The following is a 23,060-nucleotide window of genomic DNA, read 5'->3' on the forward strand; positions in this document are numbered from 1 at the left end:
TTACTATACGCAAATGGCAGGCTGTTTAAACAATGCCCACTTCAATGGAAGCAGATCAACAGTATCAGAAAAAAAGCTGCAATCTGTAAAATGATATAAGGCTCAGTAAATTGTGTAATGAAGTCCATGTATTTCTAACCGCTTATCTTTGTCAGGACCATGGGGCAATAAAGAAGTGTTTACGCTAAATGATTCTGGCTGGTAGTGTCGTTTATTACAATTCGCCAGTGGGAGCTGAGTCATAAAGTCAGCACAGAGCTAAGTGAGCAAGTACAGAGTGCCCAATGTAGCCCGCTAATGCTCATTAGCATCAATATGAAGATATCTGATTAAGGAACTCCCCCACTACACTCTAATAAATGTCACTTACACAAACCTCTAATATCCAGAAATGATGAGCTTATGTTATATGCCTTGGAAAAGCACTTTAATTTCACTTACCAGATTTAAGCTTAGAACAAGGCTTATTCAGACGCAGCAGTCCCAAAACGCAATTCGTCAACCACAATCATGAAATGACTACTACACATAATTTTCCTCAAGTGTTTATAAGAAAAAAACAAGTCTTTAAAAAATGAATCCAAAACAAGCATTAAACTTAGTACATAAAAAGTGAACTGCATATTAAAATATGCAATAAAGCTGGAGAATGTAGGTAGCTTAAGTGTTTACAGGAATCGTACCCAAATCACAGTTTGCACATTTTTTCAGCTTGCAAATAGCCACATTCCACAAATTCACATATGAATATATGCAGTTAATCAACTTTAGATTACTTGGTTATGATAAATAACCTAACAAAAAGATTAAATTCGATTAAATATTTCGAATTGTACGACTCAAATTTCTCTATTGCCTCTATTGCTATATGCATCACAGGGAAGGGAAATGATTTGTTATCAGAACATCAAATAATAATACAGACGTCCAGCCTACCCTGCCACGTGTCCTGCGCTGCCACAGCCAGCCGGCTGGCCTCCTCTTACAGCCTTTGACTGAAGTAGTTATTTGTGTTAAGGTGACACACGACATTCTTGCCATAAACAGCGCTCAGTGTCGCCATCTCTTTTTAGAACGTTCTCTGCACGACTACCAGAGGGATTTTCTATGAGTCATTTAAGCTCGTGGTCCCTTCAGCTGGCACTCGTCATTTTACTCTCAAGCTCAGGTTTTTATTGTTGCATACAGAATGAGCGGCGTTTATACAGCTCTCAGATGGCAGGCAGACATCATTTCCAAAAGCAGATTTCTACCATTACTTGAACGGAGCCTCAACAGGACACCACTTTAATTTCACTTTACACAACACTGCTCTGTTGTATGTAGCAACTCATGGTGTCCACTGGAGAGAGGTAGTCCAATTTTAAATATTTCATTCTTTGGAAAATGTTACAATTTAGCTACTGTAATAAAGTTAAAATCCAACTCCCGATTAATCAAATTTTAGTCATATTTTTTAAACCTACAATGTTACTCTGTAAGAATCAGCTGTAATGGCTGTAAAAATCCATTTAAATAAAATTAGAAAGAAAAAATATTAACTAATTTTAATGACATTCTAAACAGAATCATCAGTTTTAAACAACAAGCTTGCTTTTTCCTTGCTGTCAGACACGCCTATGTATAATTTACACAGTCTGAAAGAATCATTCATAACCTCTTAAACCCTGCTGGTCAGGATTAAACCAGCAGTGGAAAAAACGATCAGTTTCAGAGCACCGAGGATTCGATACACACAGCCGATCACCATGATATTACGAGATCCAAAGACTAGTATACTTTCTTTGCTAAACCAGATATGTGAAATGCCCAAGTTTAAAAAGCTACATTGAATTACTGCTAAATGGCAAATAAAGCACCTAAAAAGAGTAAACAGTCATGCACATTTAATCAAGTTAAGAGCCCAAGTTTAATGTCATCAAGCAAGACATTCACGTGGTAGAACCTGGGATCCAGCCATTCCTGTTGCTGGAGGTTAAACTGTAAACATCTACCTTGAGTGTTGGTGGAGATGTGGGTCAGTAGGTATTAATAAGAATGAAACACATGTGTTGACTGCATCCTTAGTTGAAATGATCACTCACGCTAGTGACTTTGCGGTAGATCTGGGCTGCATTTTGGCACTCTGAGTAGGGGTATTCGGACGTGGTCATCTCCAGGATGCACATCCCGAAGGCGTAGACGTCCACCGCCTCGTCATACTTCTCCTCGTACATCTCCGGAGCCATAAACTCCGGCGTCCCTGTAATGGTACACGCAGGACGACCCGCACAGATTCACTTCCCACAATGCAGCCATGTGCCGTGCAAACACAGATAAGGGGACCCAGAGTTACTGACGTCAGAGACAAATTGCTTGCATGTGTCCAAGAAGGACGAATAAATAAATAAGGCAGTCAATTAAGACCCATGACGGATGTTCTGACATTAGAGACGTGCCCATGACTTCATCTTTAAGGTTGAAAAGCAATGTGCCAGCAGTGAGAGAGAAATGTATAACTAAAAGATTCTGTCCATTTGCAGTCCGTGGGTCTATTGAACCAGCAGACCGTGGGTCTATTGAACCAACAGGAATTCCTGTTGAAACCACAGTGAAAGAGAAGGATGAGGGTATCAGAGCACTCACCAATGACGCTCTTAGCGAAAGAGGCACTCTTCAGAGTGGCCAGCCCCAGGTCACCGATCTTAACGGAACCTGTGGGCCCTGTGATGAAGATGTTATCGCACTTCAGGTCGCGGTGAATGATGGGTGGGGTGCGCGTATGCAGGAAGTGCAGGCCCTTCAGGATCTGATGACTCCACCTCTGAAGCAGCTTCAGCTTCATTTCCTTGAACCTTTTAAGGTACCTGTAGGGAGAACATGAGCTGAACATTCATCCATCCTTCCCACTCAATGGGAGGGGTTAGATTCAAGGACCCAGAATTTCCTATTCGATTTACCTTCATATGACATGATATATAACTGAGTACTATGCAGCCTGCTGTAGTCGTCCATTCTGGGAAAAGCTTCGAGACCATCCCTCAACTAAAAAAAGGTTTATCTTGAAAGCATGTATGGCTTAGACTTACATATCAATGGTGTGAACAGAGAGAGGACTAGTGTCCAATATAGTAGAGAAAATCCATTCTTCTAAAGGCAGACTGCATGTGTTATGGATTATCTTGGGATTATAGCTGTTCCAGGTGATAGTACTTGACACTTCCGTGATAAAGGCATCTGACTTTTGAAACAGCATCCTAGTACTGAATGCCTACAATCATATCTGTCATTGCCTTTAAAAACAGACTCTTTCAACCTCTGGTTGTTTTTCCCAGGTTACAAAATCCCACCATTTCTTGAAAAAAAAAACACTCAAAAAGCACCCAAATTGTGTTTATTATGCTAATTATGGGTATATATTCAGTCACATGAGAAGTAGTACAGAGAGACTCTGAGGTGCCCATTTTTAGTACAAGCAATGGACTCTTTCACATGGGTCTGTTGGTTTAGATTGGACCCTTACTCATGGTTCAAATCTGGAATGGGTCAATCACCGACTGTGACCTACAAGCCCTGGCACTGTTCTGCCAGGAATGGCAAGGCTAAAATTGGCAGAGTATCTGAGCTGTGAACAGACAAGTCGCCCCATTTGTCAGGTGCTTGGAACTCATGGGTTTTTATGGCGAGGTCATCCAATCACAATTAAGCGGCCTGGGGCTGGACCAAGTAAATAATTGCATGGCACGGAGAGTGTGGAGCGACTTGATTAGTTTTTATTGTTCTAGTTATTTTACCATATCATGTATTTTATTAGTTTATTGAATGCACAGACCACAGAGTTGTGTTTTGGAGACAAGCAGCTGCACATACCCACTGGAGGGTTTCCTGTTAGAACCGCACGCAGCCAGCTGCGGGTTTGCCAGCCACAGTGGTGCCCAGGAATGCAAACCCTATGGCTGGGGGGGGGGGGGGTCACGGCATTCAGAGAGGCTGCCTGCTTCAGTGGTGGGGAGTCGGTGGGGGGCACTCACGTCTTGAGAGTCCCTGATGTCATCAGCTCTGTGACCAGGATGATGCACTTGTGGCCCTTCATGGTGGACTTCCAGGAGTCGTAGAAGCGCACAATGTTGGGATGCTGCAGACCTTTTAGCATCTCCACCTCCTCGCTGAACCTCTGCCTCTCGGCCTTCGTCAGCTTCCGCGTCTGGAGCAAGTGAATGAGTAACAGCCATAAATTTAACTTCACTTTAAGCAGCATAAAAATCCTTCAAACTTCATTCAACATGGAGAACATACACACCTCTAAATAAGCATTCCCCGTACTTTAAAAATCCAGAGAAAACACTGTTACATGTGTGGAAAACACAGGCAGACTGTGTATGTTTTCGCTTCTAGAAATTCTGAGAAATTTAACTACTCATCAGTAACCTGTCAAAAGACTGGTGACTTTCATGAAGTATGCAACATGAATGACACTATTTAGGGCATGCAGGCAGGCCTGGAAGGCTCAGAGGAGCCTGACGCTGTGTATCTAACTACCTGTGTTTGTGCAGAATGGACCGGCATGTGCTGCAGGCCGCTCAACAAATGCAGAGGTTCTCCATAAGCACGGGATGGTTTGATCTCCTACCACATTCCTGCCTAATGACGAGATCAGAAGCACTCCGAGCATCTCACATTTAGGGACCCATGGGTTTGTACAATGCTGCCCCTGAGGCTCATTGTTGCTCCAATGAGAAAAATAATTTCAGGGCAGGCGAGCAAACGCCGCAAACACAGCAATATCCTGTGTTTGGCAAAACAAAAACAAAATAGAAACCATTCTCATCATAGCTTCAAAATAAGTCAAAAGTTCCTTTAGGGGTGTCATATAAGCAGCAAAAGTTGACATCAATGACCTAAACACAATAAAAACACTATGAAATACTGCGACCAAATGGACAAGAGATGCTGAATTCCTCGGTTAATAATTTTTGAACATCTAAGACCTCCTGGCTTGCAGGTCACAATCCATTTAAGGTGAGGAATGCATATCTGTTTAACTAAATGACATGCACATCAAGCACAGTGGTGCTTCTGTAACAAAAATTCAATTCCGTCTCTCTTTGTATCCTGAAGATCACAAGGCCTGGGCAGGTTTCACCATTGAACAACATCAAGTATACCAAGCAGTGTGGTTCTACAGTATATCTGTCCCAACTAAAAAGGACTGCAGTATGCTAGCTCAAAACTTTTTTGAGGAACGACTCCAGCCATTGAGCAGTCATGACTTGTGACATTGTTTCTGAAGCCTTTTCACAGTGTGGTAAATGAGTACTCCACCCAAATCCATTAAAAACCTGTTTTGTAAAAACAAATCGCAGCCTGCATGTATTTTAAAAACATATAAAGATGATTTTTACTACTTTACAATCTGGAATAGTATAATGTGTTTTTCCTCGTTGAACAAAGCACAACTGATCATTTGTCATTAGAACCATTAACGCATAAAAAAACAAACCATTTATTATGAAGCAAGAGAGAGCTGACATCAAATAATTTAATGGGTTGTTTAGGATTTAGGAAAGACAAGTTACAACCTTAAAAATGACTTATACAGAACTACATAGAAACATCTGTTTCAGATGTCTCTGGGAAAATTAACGTCTCCAATGTAGGGAGTGACATTGTGCTATACTTGTAACATACATGGGGTAGGCATGTTGACTCCTGTACAAAAAGTACTTGCTTGCAAGTCCTAGAACAAGAAAATTACTGTACTGCGGTGCAGCAAAGCTTGTGTATTTTTTTTTTCCTGCACAAAAATGGCAGGAAGTTTTTGGAAAATGCTGAGGCCTTCTTGGAAAGAACTAGGTTGTGGGCACTAGCCCCATAAGAGCCAGCAAGTGTGGCAATACAGGAAACAGAAACGTGGACTCGGGGCTCTTTGAAAGCGGAGCTTGGGAAGCACTTCCCCCCAGCCCTGACAGGGGGGCAGCGGCGAGCTCGCGTTTCCATAGCTGCTTATTGTTCCGCTTCTATCATGTCACGTTTTCCCCGCGGTGCGGCGTACAGTGACCCCCGAGGCCATTTTGAAAGTAAGTGGAAAAACACAACAGGCCAAATCCCCTAAATGCCCTATGACATTTCTCAGCAAGGTAAGCTCCCATAATCCTTGGCTATAATGCTCAGGCTTGCCCTTGTTCCTAGCAGGTTTTAAACAAAAAGAGAAGATCATACACATATAAAAACTTTTTTCCATGCTGACTTCAGCTAAAGTTTAACTTTATTTTTTACAGGCATGAATAAGGATGCTGGACATAGATCCTCGACACAGACAATCGTAACAGGCATAAAGACTAGCTACAGTCAAGATGGTTCAGTTCCATACTGCCGTGTGATAGACTGTACTGCTGGAGCACGTATTGGCTAAATTAGGACACTTCCTACATGGAAGTAGGTCTAACTATGGAAACATAATAAGGTAGAGGAAATAAAGGCAACCACGTTACTAAAGCATATCAATACTACAGCTCCTTGTAATTTAGTTCTGATTTGCAAATAAATTGTCCCATTGCAAATCCAGGACCACAGACTATTGAAATGGGCACGAAACAGAAGACAATCCAGATGACCCTGAATTCTTCTCCTTTTTCTCAAACTTAACTCTGTATCGGTGGGCTCTCCAAGACTCAATGCATGAGAATGTGTTATCACAACAAACATTTACATTATCATCCATCCGTCCATCCCTTGCATCTTAATTAATGCCATTGTTAAAGCTAGTATTGCTGTCCAAGGACTCCTTCCTAGTTCTCCCTGCAGGGTGGAACAGTGGAGGCTGCAATCGCTGCATATTCACAACATCGGTCACACGTCACGGACACCTTGTGAGAGTTTAAAATTAGCATTTGGTAATGTGTCCTGGCATCACGTGCTTGCCTCCCCTGAATAACAGGACACTGCATTTTCCCTCTATAACATTTGACGATTTATTCTTAGCCATGGGCTCCTAGAAGCAGCCAGGCCTGGGACTGGGACGGACAACGGGGCTGGAAATACTCAGACCAGTAGCCTCATGCCCAGACTTGCGTAATCGGCCCTTACAGTGAGCGGGAGGCGCCACATGTCAGCTCTGAGGGCTCCCGGCTCTGTCAGAAGGACAGCAGAGGGACCACAGACGCCTCCGCATCTAGAACACCTCTCTCTATCTGACAGCATCATGGCTGCCTGGCAACGCTCCGAGATGCTGCCCGGGTCCTGCTTTGCTAACAGCACATCGCACAGGGCAGCTGGGCCAATCAGATTGCTCCAGTACCTCCTCTTTGTTCCCTTTCTTCCTTTTTTTCTGCCTACCACCACCCCCCCCCCCCCCCTTATATCTATAAATTACTCTAAAAAGTAATAATAATAATGATATTGATCGCACAACCTCATATCTGCCCATTCTTGTATGTGCAAGTGTAGGTGTGAACTGAATTGTTATTGGATGTGCTGGTAGTTGATGCCGTCGGGGGGCGTGACACAAAGTCACAAAAAGATGGTTAAAGGACCAGATTAAATCCTGAGATACCTAGCACAGTCAGAGGAGCTGGTCTGGGACATTCTCTTAAACAGAAGTGGAGAGTTCAAGTCCAACCAATTGAGTACTCTGTAACTGAGCCTGGTCAGTTGAAACAAAATCTTGGTCTGAATTTTTATTTTCTGGCCATGAACTATCCATCTGTACTTCTTAACTGAAGCAGAAATGTTCCTCTGACATTTGCATGGACAGAACTACTGGTTTCTGAAATATAGGGTCACGTCATGTTTTATGATGCACCTAATGCTGTGTGACATCATCACGAACTGATGCACATTCAGGGATGTGGGTCCCATACATAAAAAAAAAAATGTGCGAGTACTAGAACATCAGCAAGTCTACATATCAAACTACAGCAGGACACCAACTCCAATTCGCGCAAAATAAAAAATCCATTAATTTTTTAAAAAATGTAATGATTGGAGGAACTATTTCACAGTGGATTTTTGTTTCAAAATATTTCAATTTTCAACAATGTTGGTGTGGTCTGATTCAAAGCTGCTGGGCAGCCCCTGGGAGGCACCATGCTGCTTGCAGCAGATGTACAGCAGATGCAGTCCATTAAATAATTAGAGACAGCGGCTCCCTCCACTAGGAAGCGAACGGGCATGGTGAGAAAGGTCTGCTGCAGGTTTTCACCAGCATCCGAAACCATTATAGCAGCAGAAAAGGGGATCCCTTCATTAACATAAGCCAGAGCGCTCTCTCCAAGAGGATGGCACATGAGATCTATTGTCCACTTTAACTTAGCTTTACTGAGTCTCAGGCCTACCTTGGTCTGCACGTTCTGATGAGGTCTGGAGCCTACACGCATGACCGGAAGCGTGACCACATTTCTGACATTCATCTTCAGAACAGGACGTGAAGGCATGTTATCAGGACAATGGCGTTAATATTCCATATACTATACGGAATTCCTTTGGGGGTTGTTGCGACATACTGGCTGCTTAGATTCTTTTTACATTCAGAACAAAGTCAACTGCCTGGTCAAGAAAACAAAGCCAACACAGGAGCTGACATGGACACTATTTGCAGTCACAAGGTGCGTATAAATAAATCAGAGAAGGTTGATGCCACCCAGTCTGCACACTGATTCAGCTCCCAATGCCCTTTGAGAAACCTTCACAATGCATGGCTCTACCAAGCCACTTTGTAAAAGGGGTTGGAACCGTAAAACAAGATCAGACTTCAATTGCTCAGCCACTTAACACATTTCTGGTCCTCAGCCAGAAATCAATGGGAAAATTCTGGCATGACAACCGCACAGCCTCACCTGAGGCTGTGTCAAACGGAATAACGCGACTCAGAGAACAGGAAAAAAGTGCCCCTCAGCTTAGAAAAGGTCAGTAGTAATTAAATAAGCAGCTGAGGCTCTGGCCCCAGTGCAGCCCCTCGGACTTCACAGAGCCCAACACACGCATCACCCATGTCTGCGTCTCTGCACCCCCCCCCCAAGATTTACCACCCCATTTTCTCAGCTACCTGCTGTCATCATAGACCAATGTATGTGACCAAACAGCCTTGATCTACCATACATCAAGTTAGTGTTAATAGTTAACATCAAGTTAGATGTAACTGCCAGACACTGCAAAAGCTTCTTTCCTCAAGCAGTCAGAGCTCTCAACTCACTGCCACCAAAGGAATGTTAAACCCACAACACAGAAACACTACAAACTGGACTTTCACACATGCTTATTTGCACACCTCAATTGAATATCTGCGAAACATGTCGACCTCATGTCAAATTTTGCACTTGTTATAACTGGCACGTCTTTTTCATTTGCACTGTAATTGCACATGACCACTTTGTATTCTATTCAGAAAAGTTTAGTTAGAATTTATTATTTATGTGAAATTTCTGTTTTATTTTATTATTTTTTATTTATTATTTTATTTTATCTTTATAACGCACCATGGGGGAACTGTGAGGAACGACATTTCAATACACTATATACTGTATATAATGTTGTATTGACAATAAACAGATCTTCAGCCTTGAATGTTTTATTATTATTATTTAGTTCCTTGTAGTATTGATAAGCCTTTTACATTAATACTTCCATATCCTACCCACATCCCTTCTCACTGAGCATCAGTGCCAAAAAATGCTGTTCCTCTGACTCAACCTGCTAAATACTTGATTAGTGAACACTCTGCTAGGAGTGTATACAATGACCTCAATGAATTTGTATCTCCTTAACAAGAAACACCAATAACTTGCTCAAGGAAGTCAATCTGTTACCATTTTCTTTTTCATTGTTTCTATCTCCTTCGCTCCTGATGTGCTTCACCTCACCTCCAGGATGTGGTGACCATTCTGGCACATGAAGAAACCAGACTGATTGTCTCTAATGAAACTTCAGGCTGTGGTTACAGGTTAGCTAAGTGCTCTCAGGTGTTAGACGGGCTCAATACATCATCCAAACAGATGCGAAGAGGTCAAGAAATTAAATAAAATTAAATTATTAAATACAATTAAAAACAGACTGCCCTCTTCCTGTCACCTTATGTTCATTATTATCGGTTACAGTCATTTTAAAATTGCCTTCGTCTGGTTCAATTAATTATTTTTACAGAAGCCTGGGGTTCTTAAAATTTCAAAATAAAAAATTAAAAGCTGACAAGGAGCAGAACTTTTGAATGTAATTTGTGAGCTGAAGGGGAACTCGGGGGCGCTCTCAATCGTGTCCCACAATGACAGCGTGAACAGCAGCAAGTCATGAAGCTCCAGGCTGTTAAGGAACACGAACAGAACGGGCATGAGGCCAAATACTCAAGCTGCCCCTGCAGGTCGCTCCAAGGCCGTCGGCTGCGCTGTGCGGGGGCGCATTGCCGTGACGATCATACCTCGCCATGGTAACAGAGTCCAGTGTAGAACTGCGAAGCATCACCTGCCACCAGCACACCAGCTGGAGAGAGATGGAACCAACCACAGACAGACTGGGCTAAATTAGCCCATTTATTCTGGCTCAATGAGTCCTGCAAGGGTAATAACATGATGACGTGGCCCGATTAAAGAAGAATGAGACCACACTCCTTTCACAGGTTCCATATTTACATACGGTCTGTCTAGTTAGTCTGTGTCCTACACGTGATGATGCTGATTTACACTCCCTATACCAAACCCCCCACAAAAGAATCAGACAAAACACCACCAAAATACAGTATTAAGCACAAATTAAGTAAACAATGTCCACAATGATGATGTCAGCATAATAGTTTTGATCTTCCCAATTCAGTTATTCGAGCTTTAGAAAAATTCAAATAACACTTTGAAATTGATTTTTTTCCCCATTTCTTAAACACGGGAGATCTGCGGCTCAGTGTTTTTTATTACATTTCTAATACTACCCACAAACTGCTATTTCCTGCCTATGGCTACCTGTCTAAAATATTCTTTCCATAAAGGAAAGTCAGTGTGTTTGACTTCAATACTGGCAATGGAACCTTCTTCAGATCTCGGCACCGTTTCGGGTCAGCGCACCGTGCTCCTTCCCGACACATTTTCACATACAGTACAGCTGATACTGAGCTACTCTGTAGGATGTCACGCTGCGTTCTTTAAGCGAGGAAGTCACAATTGCAAAGTTCCTAGTCAGAAATTTCAGATGGAACACCCCCTGAAGTCGGAGTTTTGTCTCAGAAAGTCAGAGGAACCTCTACAACCCCAACCTCAGAATTCATGGACATGTTGCTACAGGGTTTGTATGCACAAAATACAACATAATGCGTTATCGTCAACTGGTATTGCTAACAACAGCTAACAATGAATGTGGCTAGAACTGTATTGCTCAATGGCTTTTTGACTTCTTGTATTCCAACGCTGTTGTTAACTCGCGTGTGACGTCATTCCCAGCTCCAACTTCCGACCTCCAAGGTAAATGGAACGCAGCCTTACAGCTTCCACATACTTAATTAAACAGTTGATGACAATACTGGCAAACCCCATCTGACACACTTCCATTAAGGCCTTAAATTGCACCGTATTGCGCCATTTGCCTGGTCACTGCAAAGCCAAGAATCAGCAAATGGGCCAAAGGAAATGATCAGCGTTGGGACAAATGGAACCTAGACTAGCACATGTGTCAGGAGCTTGAATGGAATGTAGAACACTCTACAGGCCTTGCTCCACTTGACGTCTACATAACCGTCATTATCATGAATGCAAGTGACAGATACAAGTGGCATTCAACTTGCGATAAAGGTTCAGGACCACAACACTGGCTTCTCAGGCTCCATTCAGATACTCTGGAGCTGCTGGGAGACATCAGACCAATTCCTGGTGAATCATAATCACTCAACACCACGACCTGCAATAGAACTGGCCCAAGATGCAACGGACTGTCCCATTGCATAGAATAGAATAGTGGTACTTTATTCATCCGTCTCAGTAAATTTGGTAATTTTCACATATTGTATCCTTCTCTCCATAAGATTCACAGACACGCATGTACAGCGCTGAGAGAAAGTCTTGGGACACTTGCTTAATTCTGTAAAAATGTTGCAAATGTATTGGTTTCATAACAAAAATCCATTGACAAGCAAAGTTTAACATATCTGCACACACCTCCTGCACAGGCATATTCTTTTTATTAAGTGTCATAATTTTTTGACTGACTCATTCAGTTCTGTTCTTGCCATTTTATTATTAATTGCAACTGCAGTCATTGGCTCCCAAAGGGATACTAAACACAAATGTTTTGTGTTTTATGTTGCTGCAAAGGTGTTAGTAATTAAAAAGCTCCCAATGAGGCCTGTCAATGAACGTTTTAACTCAGAACAGCTCCTTTAGAACTATAATTTGTGTTCAATTTATTACTCCTTGAAATGCATGTTTTACTTAAAACTACTGGTTGTTTCTAATGTGGTATATATTTTTTTGCAAACAAATGAATAAAGTAATGATGTTTGTTCTAAAACCAATACACTGCATTTTTACTGAATTAAGCAAGCGTACCAAGACTTTCTGAGAGCAATGCAAACACAGATAAGTACAACTTCAGGGTTAGGGCACAGGGTCAGCTAGCAGATGGGCTTAATGGCCTTGTTCAAAGGCCCAAATGTGACATGATTAGCATAGGGTTTGACCCCATGACCCTGCGGACACACCCTACCCCACTGAGCTACACATCGTTTTCAATAATAATAGGGAGTAGAGTGCTTAGCGTTAGCCATTAGCATGACATCACTGCCTTCCCCTGCCAGTTCTACAGCAGTGCAGATTTACTTTAATGCTAGAAGTTTTAGCATATTAAACCAGGCCTAAAAAATATCCTAACAAGCTCAATAAAACGTGCAGACCAGGGTGCAAAGCAGGGTAATAGAGCTTTGTTATGATCAATATGATTTATGTACTTCATATATATATTACAGATTTCAATGGATGTTTGTGTTTTGAACTCTAGTGATGCAAATACTTGAATTAAAAAAATAAGTGTTTTATTGCAAATAGACTATTTCTTCTTGGAAAAGGACAACTAATGGCTATTTTCTTTCTTGACAGAAAATGATCTGTATGCTTAAGGCTTATCAAAAGCACTGATTAAACCAGCCATTGAATAAAGACCATCCGCATCTGCAGTCTGAGCGAGACACTATCCAAACAGTAAGTCTCTCCCCGCAGATCCCACTGAAATATGTGTTTGTCTCCAGCAGCTGATCATCTCTTATGTCATTCCTGGAAAGGAGAAAAGCATGTACTGTATGTCCCATCTCTCCTCATGACCACTTTCATAACACCAGAATCCCGAAGGGACGCTCAGATATGCTGAAGTTTGTATATCTGTGATTGATGCATGATTCAATCACAGATTTACGAACTTCAGCATATCTGAATACGTTTCATTGGTTTTCACTGCAGTTCAGTTATTGATTCCCAACCCAACAAAACACTCAAATTGGTAACAAACAAAATGCCCTGGCACTAAAAAAAGCAAAGTTTTTGCTGTCTCTCATCATTTCTGGGAATTCTGATCTTTGCGGGTATGATCCCTCCGCACGAGTCCCCTATGGACACACTGAAAAACACGCAAACCACCTTTCCACTATTACGTGGGTAAACAGCCAGACTGGTGCTCTTGCTTTGGTCAGCTGGCTGGAGTGAAATTTACCATTTGAGACAAGTCTCACATGGAAATGCACATAAACAGGAGCAAACTACCCCAACACTTTTGATGTGGTTAATTTTAAGTTTATAATGGAACACTACAGATTTGACATCAGATTTCAGATTTGAGAGCGTGAAATTAAGGCTGAAAGCGTGAGTATCACACCAGATGTGTGAGAATTGGCAACCCTGTTCACGTGCGATTTCCTATGTGGCCTCAGCCTGACCTCAGCGCCTTTCCATGATCGGCAGGGGTGCCGGTTGACCACTTAACTGTGAGGAACTCACAGGACCACAGATACAGCCACAGAGCCCCTCAAACATGCCTCTGCAACAGAAGGCCCTCTTATCAGCTTCACAAGGCAGTTAAAGGAGAGGGCACTACCGCTTCAGGCTTCCTCCTCAGCTGCCAACTCTGAGTTCCTAGAGAGAGGGTCGGATTTATTAAAGGGGGTACTTAGGTGCCTGTGGGCTAAGGACCACTCTCCTGTTTTTTTTCCCCACATGGTGGTATACAAACACCCAGTGTCCATTAGCACATTTCACATTTCTCAACCTTTGAACGTGCCTGTTTAAATGTGAGAGCATATAATACTTCCTTGAGCTACAGAAGGACATCTCTTTATTGGCAACATGTTTTGCTATATGTGGAAGAAAAGAACACACTTCCACATAAAGAGGGAAATGGGGGTGAATTTCCAGACTGGTGATTACTCTGACCAGCAGATCCAGCAGAGAACGCATCTACAGGACACATGAGTTCTGGAAGATGGAATAGGTGAGCAAAGAAATTGACTACAAAATAACAATTTTGCTCATCAGTAACCAAAAACCAGGTCTACATCACCTCAAATTAAAACCTACTTTACACAACTGCCAACAGATTACCATAGTTCAGCTACTTATCCACCAACCTCGTCCCTTCCCTGAAAAATCCACACCCTCCCCTCATCTTCTAGACATTTATTAACAACACTGCACCTCTAGTTGAACACATGCAGAACAAATTATTATGTTCTCTTAGACAAAGCTAATTCTATTGACAACAACTGCTGTCCTTTGTTTATAAAGTCGTGCCCTATCAGCTCCTGCATTCATTAGCAAAACGATGTAAGAGAGCTAAAGTTTCATTGGATGAGACTGAATGGATGACTGTATTGACAACATTTACACATAAAGCAGGTACAGTACAATGGGCCATGTCATTTTGCTACTACTGTAAACCTAGAATTTGGTATCTAAGCTTGATATTACTTGAACGGTTGACAATATTATTACAGGAAACAGAGCAATCATTTATATCAGTTAATAATATTATAATAATTATAATTTTTGAAGCATAAAAGAAAAGTAATATTTATGTCATTGCCCAATTTAGAAGTTCAAGGCCAAATTTTGTTCATTCTCTTGTATCTTTTCCCCGGTACATGGCTTGTAGCACTGATAACAGCAACAAGCCATTTTTACTTCTACGTAACTTACACTCCAGTGAGCCAATGACTGTTTTTACGTATCACTTCTTATGGAGGCATATCAGCAAAAGGACCAAGACATACTTCAGTCACATATGTCCAAGGCTTAAGCAAAGTGCCCCCCCGAAAGGGGCGCTATGAACCATCTGCATGGGAGTCCTCCAGATGAATGCTCTCTGCCAGATGTTTAAGTGAATTGTTTTAATATGGAGGTGGAGATGATCTTGAGGAATGAAGACCTGGAAGTTATAGAACGGGTTCCGATGGACACCAGTCAAATGACTCGGCTTAATCTGAATTCCATCTCCCTCATGAAACTGACCTAATCTTAGTTATGTACGTAGATGAGACATATTTATGAGGTGTGAAGAACCATGTGGTGACCCAATTTTTCAAAAGCATATTTTAGGGACTGTACACAATAGATCTGGTGATCCCTTAGCTGTTCTGCCTCGAGGTTTTTCTTTTCCTCTTTGTCCCGCCCACGTTGAGAACGCATCAGCCTTTACAAAAAACAGACATTGCTTCAAGCAGAAGTGATGAGTCAGCGACAAATTTCAGATGTAAGCGAGATGACTTTTTTCATAAGTGCCAATGTGGTTTCATTACAGTGGAGAATGTCTACAATCCCCATGACTAATATGCTTATTACAAAATCACAACACCAAAAAAAAAAAAACAACAGATTTTCTGCAGTCACTCAAATTTCTAGTGTAAGTCCAGTAAGTATGGCTTTTCTGCGAAGATAACATGTGACGGGTAATTATCCTCTGTGGGAGGGGCTTTGGTGAGGAACCTGTACCGACAAGAACTATGCCTATGGTTTTCAATAGCTTACCGGGACCTAAGTGGCAGCTGAACAAGCAGTGACAATGTTATCTGTACCTCTGTTTATTCACAGGTGGGAAGCCCTGAAGCAACCACAGAGAGCGCAGACCAATGGTTTAATACATATTTACAGTAGAAGTGAGCTAAAATAACTGGGAAAAGTAGCCACAGTATGATTCTGATTGCTGTTTTTATCAGTGAGCAGTATGTATTGCCAACAGCTTATCAAGAACAACAAAGAATTCAATAATAAAATCCTTGAAGCAGTGTGGCAGATTCTGTCAAGCTTCTAGTGACCTAGGCTGACAGACACAACATGTAGTCAGTCAGTGCTGTTGTGATAGTGCTGTAAGACTCACAGCCTATGACACCCATTGCCATGTAGGTCGCCGACCAATGACTGGTCTCTATGCTTTATCTTTCACCCATATGTTAAGTCATTTCCATTCATTAAAGTTTTTTGCTGTCAGGCTGAAACACATGCACTATTTGGGTGATAACTGTTTGGGATAAATGGGTGTTTCCTGAGAATACTTTGTTACCCATAAAGGAATTAAAGTTTCTTTCATAGAAAAATCTAACAGACATCAGGGGGTGGCAGTGTGTGGCTAAGTGGGTTAAGATACTGTGCCTTTGATTGTGAGGTTGCCAGTTCAAATCCCAGGGTCAGCAGAATGAGTTCTAAGTCTCAACGCCTTCTCAATGGTATGTTGCTTGGAATAAAGTAAATGTGATGTAGATGCAGGAGCTGCTACTTCCAAACAGCTGCTTAAAACTCGTTTGAGAAAAGCATAAAGTGCATATTCCATGCATTCCACTTCACAACTTTAGCAGTTAGCTCAGTTCCACACGCTAACCAAAAGCTTTTCTGCGTGCCAGTGGAATTTTCAGGCTTCCCAGACCTCCATGCTACAAAGCACTGGGGGAGTCGTAAGAAAAACAATCGAGACGTCCTATTAAATTCTAATAAAATAACCTTGAAAGCTATGCGGTATTCAGATTCATTTCTTGTCAACAGCCCCCCCCTCCAAAACTGGCAGTACAGCTCAGCTAGTATCATGCAGGAGAGGTAGGGACAGCAGGAGGGCAGGACAGCAGGAGGGCAGGACAGCACAAACTACTGCCAACCGGGGACGTGCCAAGTGCAGCTGTTTGCAGGTCTGCAGATGTTACTGAGGTACCTTTCAAGGCTGTTACACCAAACTGCGCAGTTCTGATTGGACGTCTAGGTTTAGCTTCCTATAATGGAAAGCTTAGCCATGAGACCCAACAGACCCACTGTGCATCTTCCTGAAAGTCCATGGCCAAACTTGAAAATGTGATTCCACTGAGAGTGGTGTCAATATACGCCTACCAGTGCCAAGTGAGCAAGGAGCAAGCAAGGCTTCGAAAAGCAGGAGTCTGCAAACATCTCCACAGGTAGAGATGGGCGCAGAACCAGCAGTTGGAGATCTGTTTGTGAGAATATGTTCACTGTAGCTACATCTGTTCAGCCAATCCGTTGTTCCATTTAAGCCATTCTGGCTATAAATAAAGGTAGCTAATATTTACACTTCAACATGGCACTGCTTGCTGGAAGAGCACCGACATATTACAAGATCCATAGCATTATGCTAATGCTCAAGTCAGATAAGAGCCTTTTCATCATATATACCTTGGCCCCAGAGGAAAGGCACTGAAACCATGGCAATGCAAACACATACGCACACGCCAACCACAGATGGAGGATGTTCTATGGTAAGACTCACAGTGACCGTGTGTTTTATATTACCAGTCAGAGTCTGGGACTTAAAAAAAAATTTATTCCTGCAAGAACATCTGAAAAGAAAAAGGCTAAAGATAAAGATTTCTTGAAATCACCTACAAAACAGCATATAGGCAACTGTCAACATAAAAGAAATACCAGCATAATAGATTTAATGGCTAATTTACTATACAATATCCTTTATTGCTTACTCCACCCTTATCGGAATGTGCAGCAGACACAGTTTCTTGTAGAATCACCTTTGCCTGTGAAACACACAGCATTGTGTACTGAAGATGCAAGGACAAAGGGTCAAATGCAAAAAGCAGCCATTTCAAAAGCAGGCTCCCAGTGCCTGTAATATATTTCAGTAAATTCTGAGCTCTGGGACACTGAAAACAAGTCATTCATCAATAAAAATTCACTCTGAAAGCAATGAAAACTGGAAATACTACTGCAGCCACCCGGAACAAGCATAAACAGGCAACAAGATACAAAACAGGGCAGAAAAGATTCATCCTTTCATAAATGCTCCTAATAAGTTATACATTTTTCAATTTGTAATTCTTACCCTACTTCAGCCATGCATGGCTGGTTGTAAGCAAAAGGCAGACTGGCAAGAGACAGACCTGCTTTGCATTTAAAGGCAGAAGTTTGCAAAAAGCAGCCATACACTTCAATGAAGCTTTATGTGTAGGAAGAGAGTAAACACTAACTATGTCTATGAGGTGAGGACACCAACCCTAACAACACACAGGACTAAGGGTGCTGGTCTTCTTGTAAAAGCCTTGGTGGCTTTTTTGGCTGACATCTACTTACAGTAAAACACACTTACCTAAATATGCTACCTAAGTGTTGTCCATTGTCCTGTTACTAAGTGTCTGTCCTATGTCTTGTTGCCCAATGTTACCCAGTGTTAAATTAACCAGTCTGTAGGAAACACGCGAGTAAGCATATCTTACTGTACTCAGTACTTGTACTAGTACAAATGACAATAAACCTTTTGAATCCTTTGAGTCCTTGAATCTCTCTAAATAACACTAAACATTAAATAAAGTACGTAAAATACCAAAATACAGAAACCTAAATATCAAAACCTATTTTAGAACTGCACATTATATTGATAGCTATATGCCTGTCTATTTCTGTTTAGTAAAACTACTGTGAATGCTGGGTAGAAAATTAAAATGTAGTGCTTCGCAGAACACCAGGTCCGCTGAATACCTTTACAGGTGTCTTGTCACCTCTGCGTTCCAAACCCGTTATAAAGCAAAAGTGGTTACAGGTCGGTGTACTGAGTATTAAACATTTTCTAAGCCAGTTTTGTTATGTAATGACTAGGCAGGTGCTACATTAATCCTGAACAAAGTTTTAAAAATGCAGGGGGACAGCGTTCCAGAGAGGGTCCTCAGTCTTTTCATTAATCTATAATTAAGTAAGTCTCCATTTATGTGGGTCCTTAGAAGCCAGAGTGCAACAAACAGCCTAAAATCCCCTGATTTGCAAGCCCATTGGTGCAACAAACAGGCTGTTAATGAGATGCAGAAAAGGACCTTTGGAGTCAGTCTTTGTTTTGAGCGTCAGTGTTGAAGTCCCAATAAACAATATAGTCCTCAATAGGGAAAGAGGGTTTAAAGGTGTGAAAGGACAGGGCATTAGAGTGCACATTTGCCCACCGAGGTGCTGGCATTTTAAGTGACAAAAAATTCCACAGGAGGAGAGTGTATTATAAAAAGAAGTCGCACAGTCTGACATAACAGAAACCCTGAGAGAGACAGCTAGGGTGCTGGGGGGGAACTTGCTGAATTATGGACACTTTACTGGATTAATGCCATTTGGCTAGAAGGAGACAAGTGAAAAGGGGGCTTTTGTCTTAGTAGATAAAATAAAATGTCATTAAACGAAAGTCATCAGTCACACAATAAGCTCATGTTAACAGCTAAGACTTCCAAATTCTCATTAGTGTCTCTATTATGGAGTCAGTTAATCAAAGGAGTCCATTGGGAAGAGGCTTTATGGGGCTGAATATTGATGAAGGGTCATCATTGTTTCCCAAAAACTTGACCCTAACATTACAATATGAGCTTAACAGACCCAATGACTTAGAGATGACCTCCAACTATCGCCTCTCTATCTTAATCCAGTCTCTGAGCTCAAAGCTTGGACAGCAACCACAAACACCACCTCCTCTTCAGGTTTCAGTATTGCATTACTCTGCAGATCATCATATGCTTTTACCCAAAGTGTTACGTGCTTCACCTGCTTCATAGAGCCGGGATTCTGTGCAGAAGCTAATGATCAAAGACAAGAGATGAGCTAACGTCAGATACCAATTTCTATGAGCGCCGGAAAACCAGCTGTCACCAGCCAAGGATCCGCATCATTAGAACTGAGATTTGTAACTGCGTCATCGGTCTGTGATCATGTGGTGTTCGAGTAAACACTGAAGTTCATATGGCGAGAACAGCAGAGTTACGGCAGGGCAGGCCGAATTACAGCTCACAAAGAACTGGGCCCACAATGGCAGCAGGTCACGCCTGAATGTCATATTCTTGGACATATGTTTCATTTGGTACATAGCAGCATTAGGTCTGATTAAGTTCTTTTATAAACATGCCTATTACACAATTAGCTCCTTTTGCCAAGTGGGCGCCACATTCGATCAGGTCTGGTAGCTTCCTGTTGTTTAAATAATACCCAAGTGACACCAAGTATTGAGCTAACACTTAGCAATAGATTAATGTTCATCAGCGGGCACACTGAGGCAAACCTGGCCAAAGCTGGGGATGAACAGAATAAGGAAGATCCGGCCTGCCTTCCACTTCTACATGCTCAGTAAGACATGAGGTTTCAGCAGTGCTCTCCTGAACGGTGGCTTAAGCAGCAGCTACTAGCATCGTCCTCAGTCTCATTAGCGATGATTAGGGCTGAGTGCTGAGCGGCATTGGTTTCCGATACACAGCAATTAAGCCAAACCGCCAGAAAACCACACACAAGCTCAGCCCGCAGGTGATTTGTCAGGCTTATTAAACTAGGCATTGTGGGTAAATACTGAAGGAGTGAGGATTAGTCCATGAGAGTGGAAAAATGGAAAAAGCCATCATCACGTAAGTATGTTATTCACAGAACAAAAGTAAGCATAAACCATTAGAGGACTTGTTTGTAGAAGACTGGTCTACCTTGCTGGATACTGGCAAACACCAATAACAATCAGTTACTGTTTCTGATCTAGGCAATATTTAAATATTTACGCAGATGCTAGGGATGTGCATCTCCATCACTGAGGCGATGCGATACACATCTCGATGTACTGCCAAAAATCTGATACATTAATGAATCCGATACATATGAAGCAACAAAGCAAACAAAAAAACTAACTTTGCACGTCAGATTCTTCCTCACTTTCCCATAAACATAATGAGTTGACGATTCTTCTCCACTTCACAGACACGAAAGCAAGCTTGCTTTTGCAAGCAACAGCTTACATTCACAAATTAAACTTCAATGTACATAAAAGATGGGCAAATACAACAAAATTATACAAAAAAAAATTAAGCAGTTACTGACTTGAAAATTGAATGAGCCAGAAGTCATATCTTACCTTCACAAACACAGGAAAAAAAGAAAACTTGTTTTTGCACAAAACAAATGACAAATGCAAGCAAGTTTGCAATAAAAGGCATGCCCTTCTCCTGGCTTGGAAGCATGAAGACCCCCGTTGTGAGCTAAATAAATAATATGAAATTAATAAAGCAAAATGATTTAACTCACTATTCTAAATAACAATAGGATTTTACCGATGCAAAGATGTTGGAAACGATGCATCCCGAGTTCATCCCAAATTGTATCTGGCACACACTTTTTAAAATCGGGGCAGTCGCATCATGAACTTTTATGCTGGTGCACTGATGCGAATCGGTGAATCTTACCATCCCTAGTAGACGCGCAATAATGTCATGAACCCACACTATGATAGAGAGTAGCCCTATAGGAACTCAAAGTGGTTCTCCACAGTACTAAAAAGTGCTGCCTAACTGTTGAACAGTGTTTCCCAATCCGATTCCTGGGGTCCATATTTTTGCTCCCTCCAAGCTCCCTGCCAGACAGTCCACATTGTTGCTGGTCCCTGAGGACCAGAATGGGAAACATTGCTGTGGAGAATACAGTTTGGGCTGCATGACTATACCTTGCTCTACACTCACTATGGATATTCTCATGAAAGACAGCTGGATATCCTCTAAAGTTTATAGACATTCAGCACACTGGAGCGTCCAGAACCAGATCTTGCTCTCTTATCCTCCCTATGGAATTGTACCATAGGATAACTTTGGATGGCAGGCATGCATACTAAGAAATCACCCAGAGAGGCAGCATCTATAAAACACACAGTGTTTAAGAAGCCCACATCACTGGGGCTCAACTGCAGGTTAAAACCATCAATATATACTGGACCTCTGTTTCATTTCTGAACTGACACATCTTTTGGGGGTTTGGGCTGTGGCTTGATAGTGGTCATAAGACTTCCTGTCTACTGCAGATGTGGATTTAGTCCTGGGCTGCTAGTATCTGGAGTAAACGTGAGGACAAAGTATACGATCAAAGTGTAACACCCTGCTGGGGGGTGGGGGTGGGGCGGGGTGACACCTCCATATTCTCCTCCATATTCTCGTTTTGCTCCAACATCCAAATTTAAAATGAATAAAGGTTGTTGTTACACAAACAGGCAGCAGTATAAGCACACTAAGCACCCGGTTAGCTGCGGTCCTCCTGGGGAATAACAAAAGGAAGAAGACTAAGCTGATTTACCTGTAACCAGTAACCCTCAGACTACCATCATGACAGAAGCTTCAACAGATTCACTTCCCCTCTACTAACAGAAGGCCGTGTGATGCCCGTAACAACCGTGGCACCTCACTGAAGCTCTGAGGATGCAGGCCTAATCGCTAGAAAATAAGAAGTTAACGTTTTCCTTGGAAAACCCACTGTGTCGAGAAATGATGCAAGTCGAAGCCTCTCAAAACGAGCGGTACTATGTTGGTTCTGGCCTAACGTGAGGAAATGAGTGCTGCTGCCATCGGTTCTTAATGAAAACAGAGATTAAGCCAGATTTGTGTGTGTGACCGTTCTGCCTCAGTACTCCAGCTGTAGCACTTGCTGTTCTGACAGCCTGCTTCAAATCCAGCTGTGGTGTGCATTAGTCTCAGAATCGTCCTTCCTAGTAGATGTGGCATTCTTTGCAGCATTTATATCAGAAACAAACACAAGCAAGTTGTATAAACACAAGCCGTTCTGCACCAAATCTGGGTTGAAGCCATTCAGTGCTCAGTGAGCTGTCCAACAAGCCAACAAGTAATCAATGCACAAAAACAG

At 42.0% G+C, this 23,060-nt stretch overlaps 1 protein-coding gene across 5 annotated transcripts in view; it reads right to left on the bottom strand.

Annotated features, from left to right (window-relative positions):
• Positions 1 to 23,060, bottom strand: part of wnk4a (WNK lysine deficient protein kinase 4a) — a 49,916-nt gene that overhangs the window by 23,571 nt on the left and 3,285 nt on the right. For 4 of the 5 annotated variants that reach the window (XM_072712405.1, XM_023837027.2, XM_023837028.2 and 1 more), the window contains exons 2-4: positions 4,011 to 4,183; positions 2,626 to 2,846; positions 2,085 to 2,242 (exon numbers count right to left, since the gene is read on the bottom strand). In XM_072712405.1, the coding sequence (XP_072568506.1) occupies positions 2,085 to 2,242; positions 2,626 to 2,846; positions 4,011 to 4,183 (552 nt within the window). Of the gene's footprint in view, positions 1 to 2,084; positions 2,243 to 2,625; positions 2,847 to 4,010; positions 4,184 to 4,518; positions 4,879 to 23,060 lie in introns of those variants that run through there. The other variant, XM_023837029.2, reaches the window with a different exon arrangement.

Source organism: Paramormyrops kingsleyae, chromosome 5 (assembly GCF_048594095.1).
Source record: "Paramormyrops kingsleyae isolate MSU_618 chromosome 5, PKINGS_0.4, whole genome shotgun sequence".
In the NCBI taxonomy this organism is placed as follows: domain Eukaryota; kingdom Metazoa; phylum Chordata; class Actinopteri; order Osteoglossiformes; family Mormyridae; genus Paramormyrops; species Paramormyrops kingsleyae.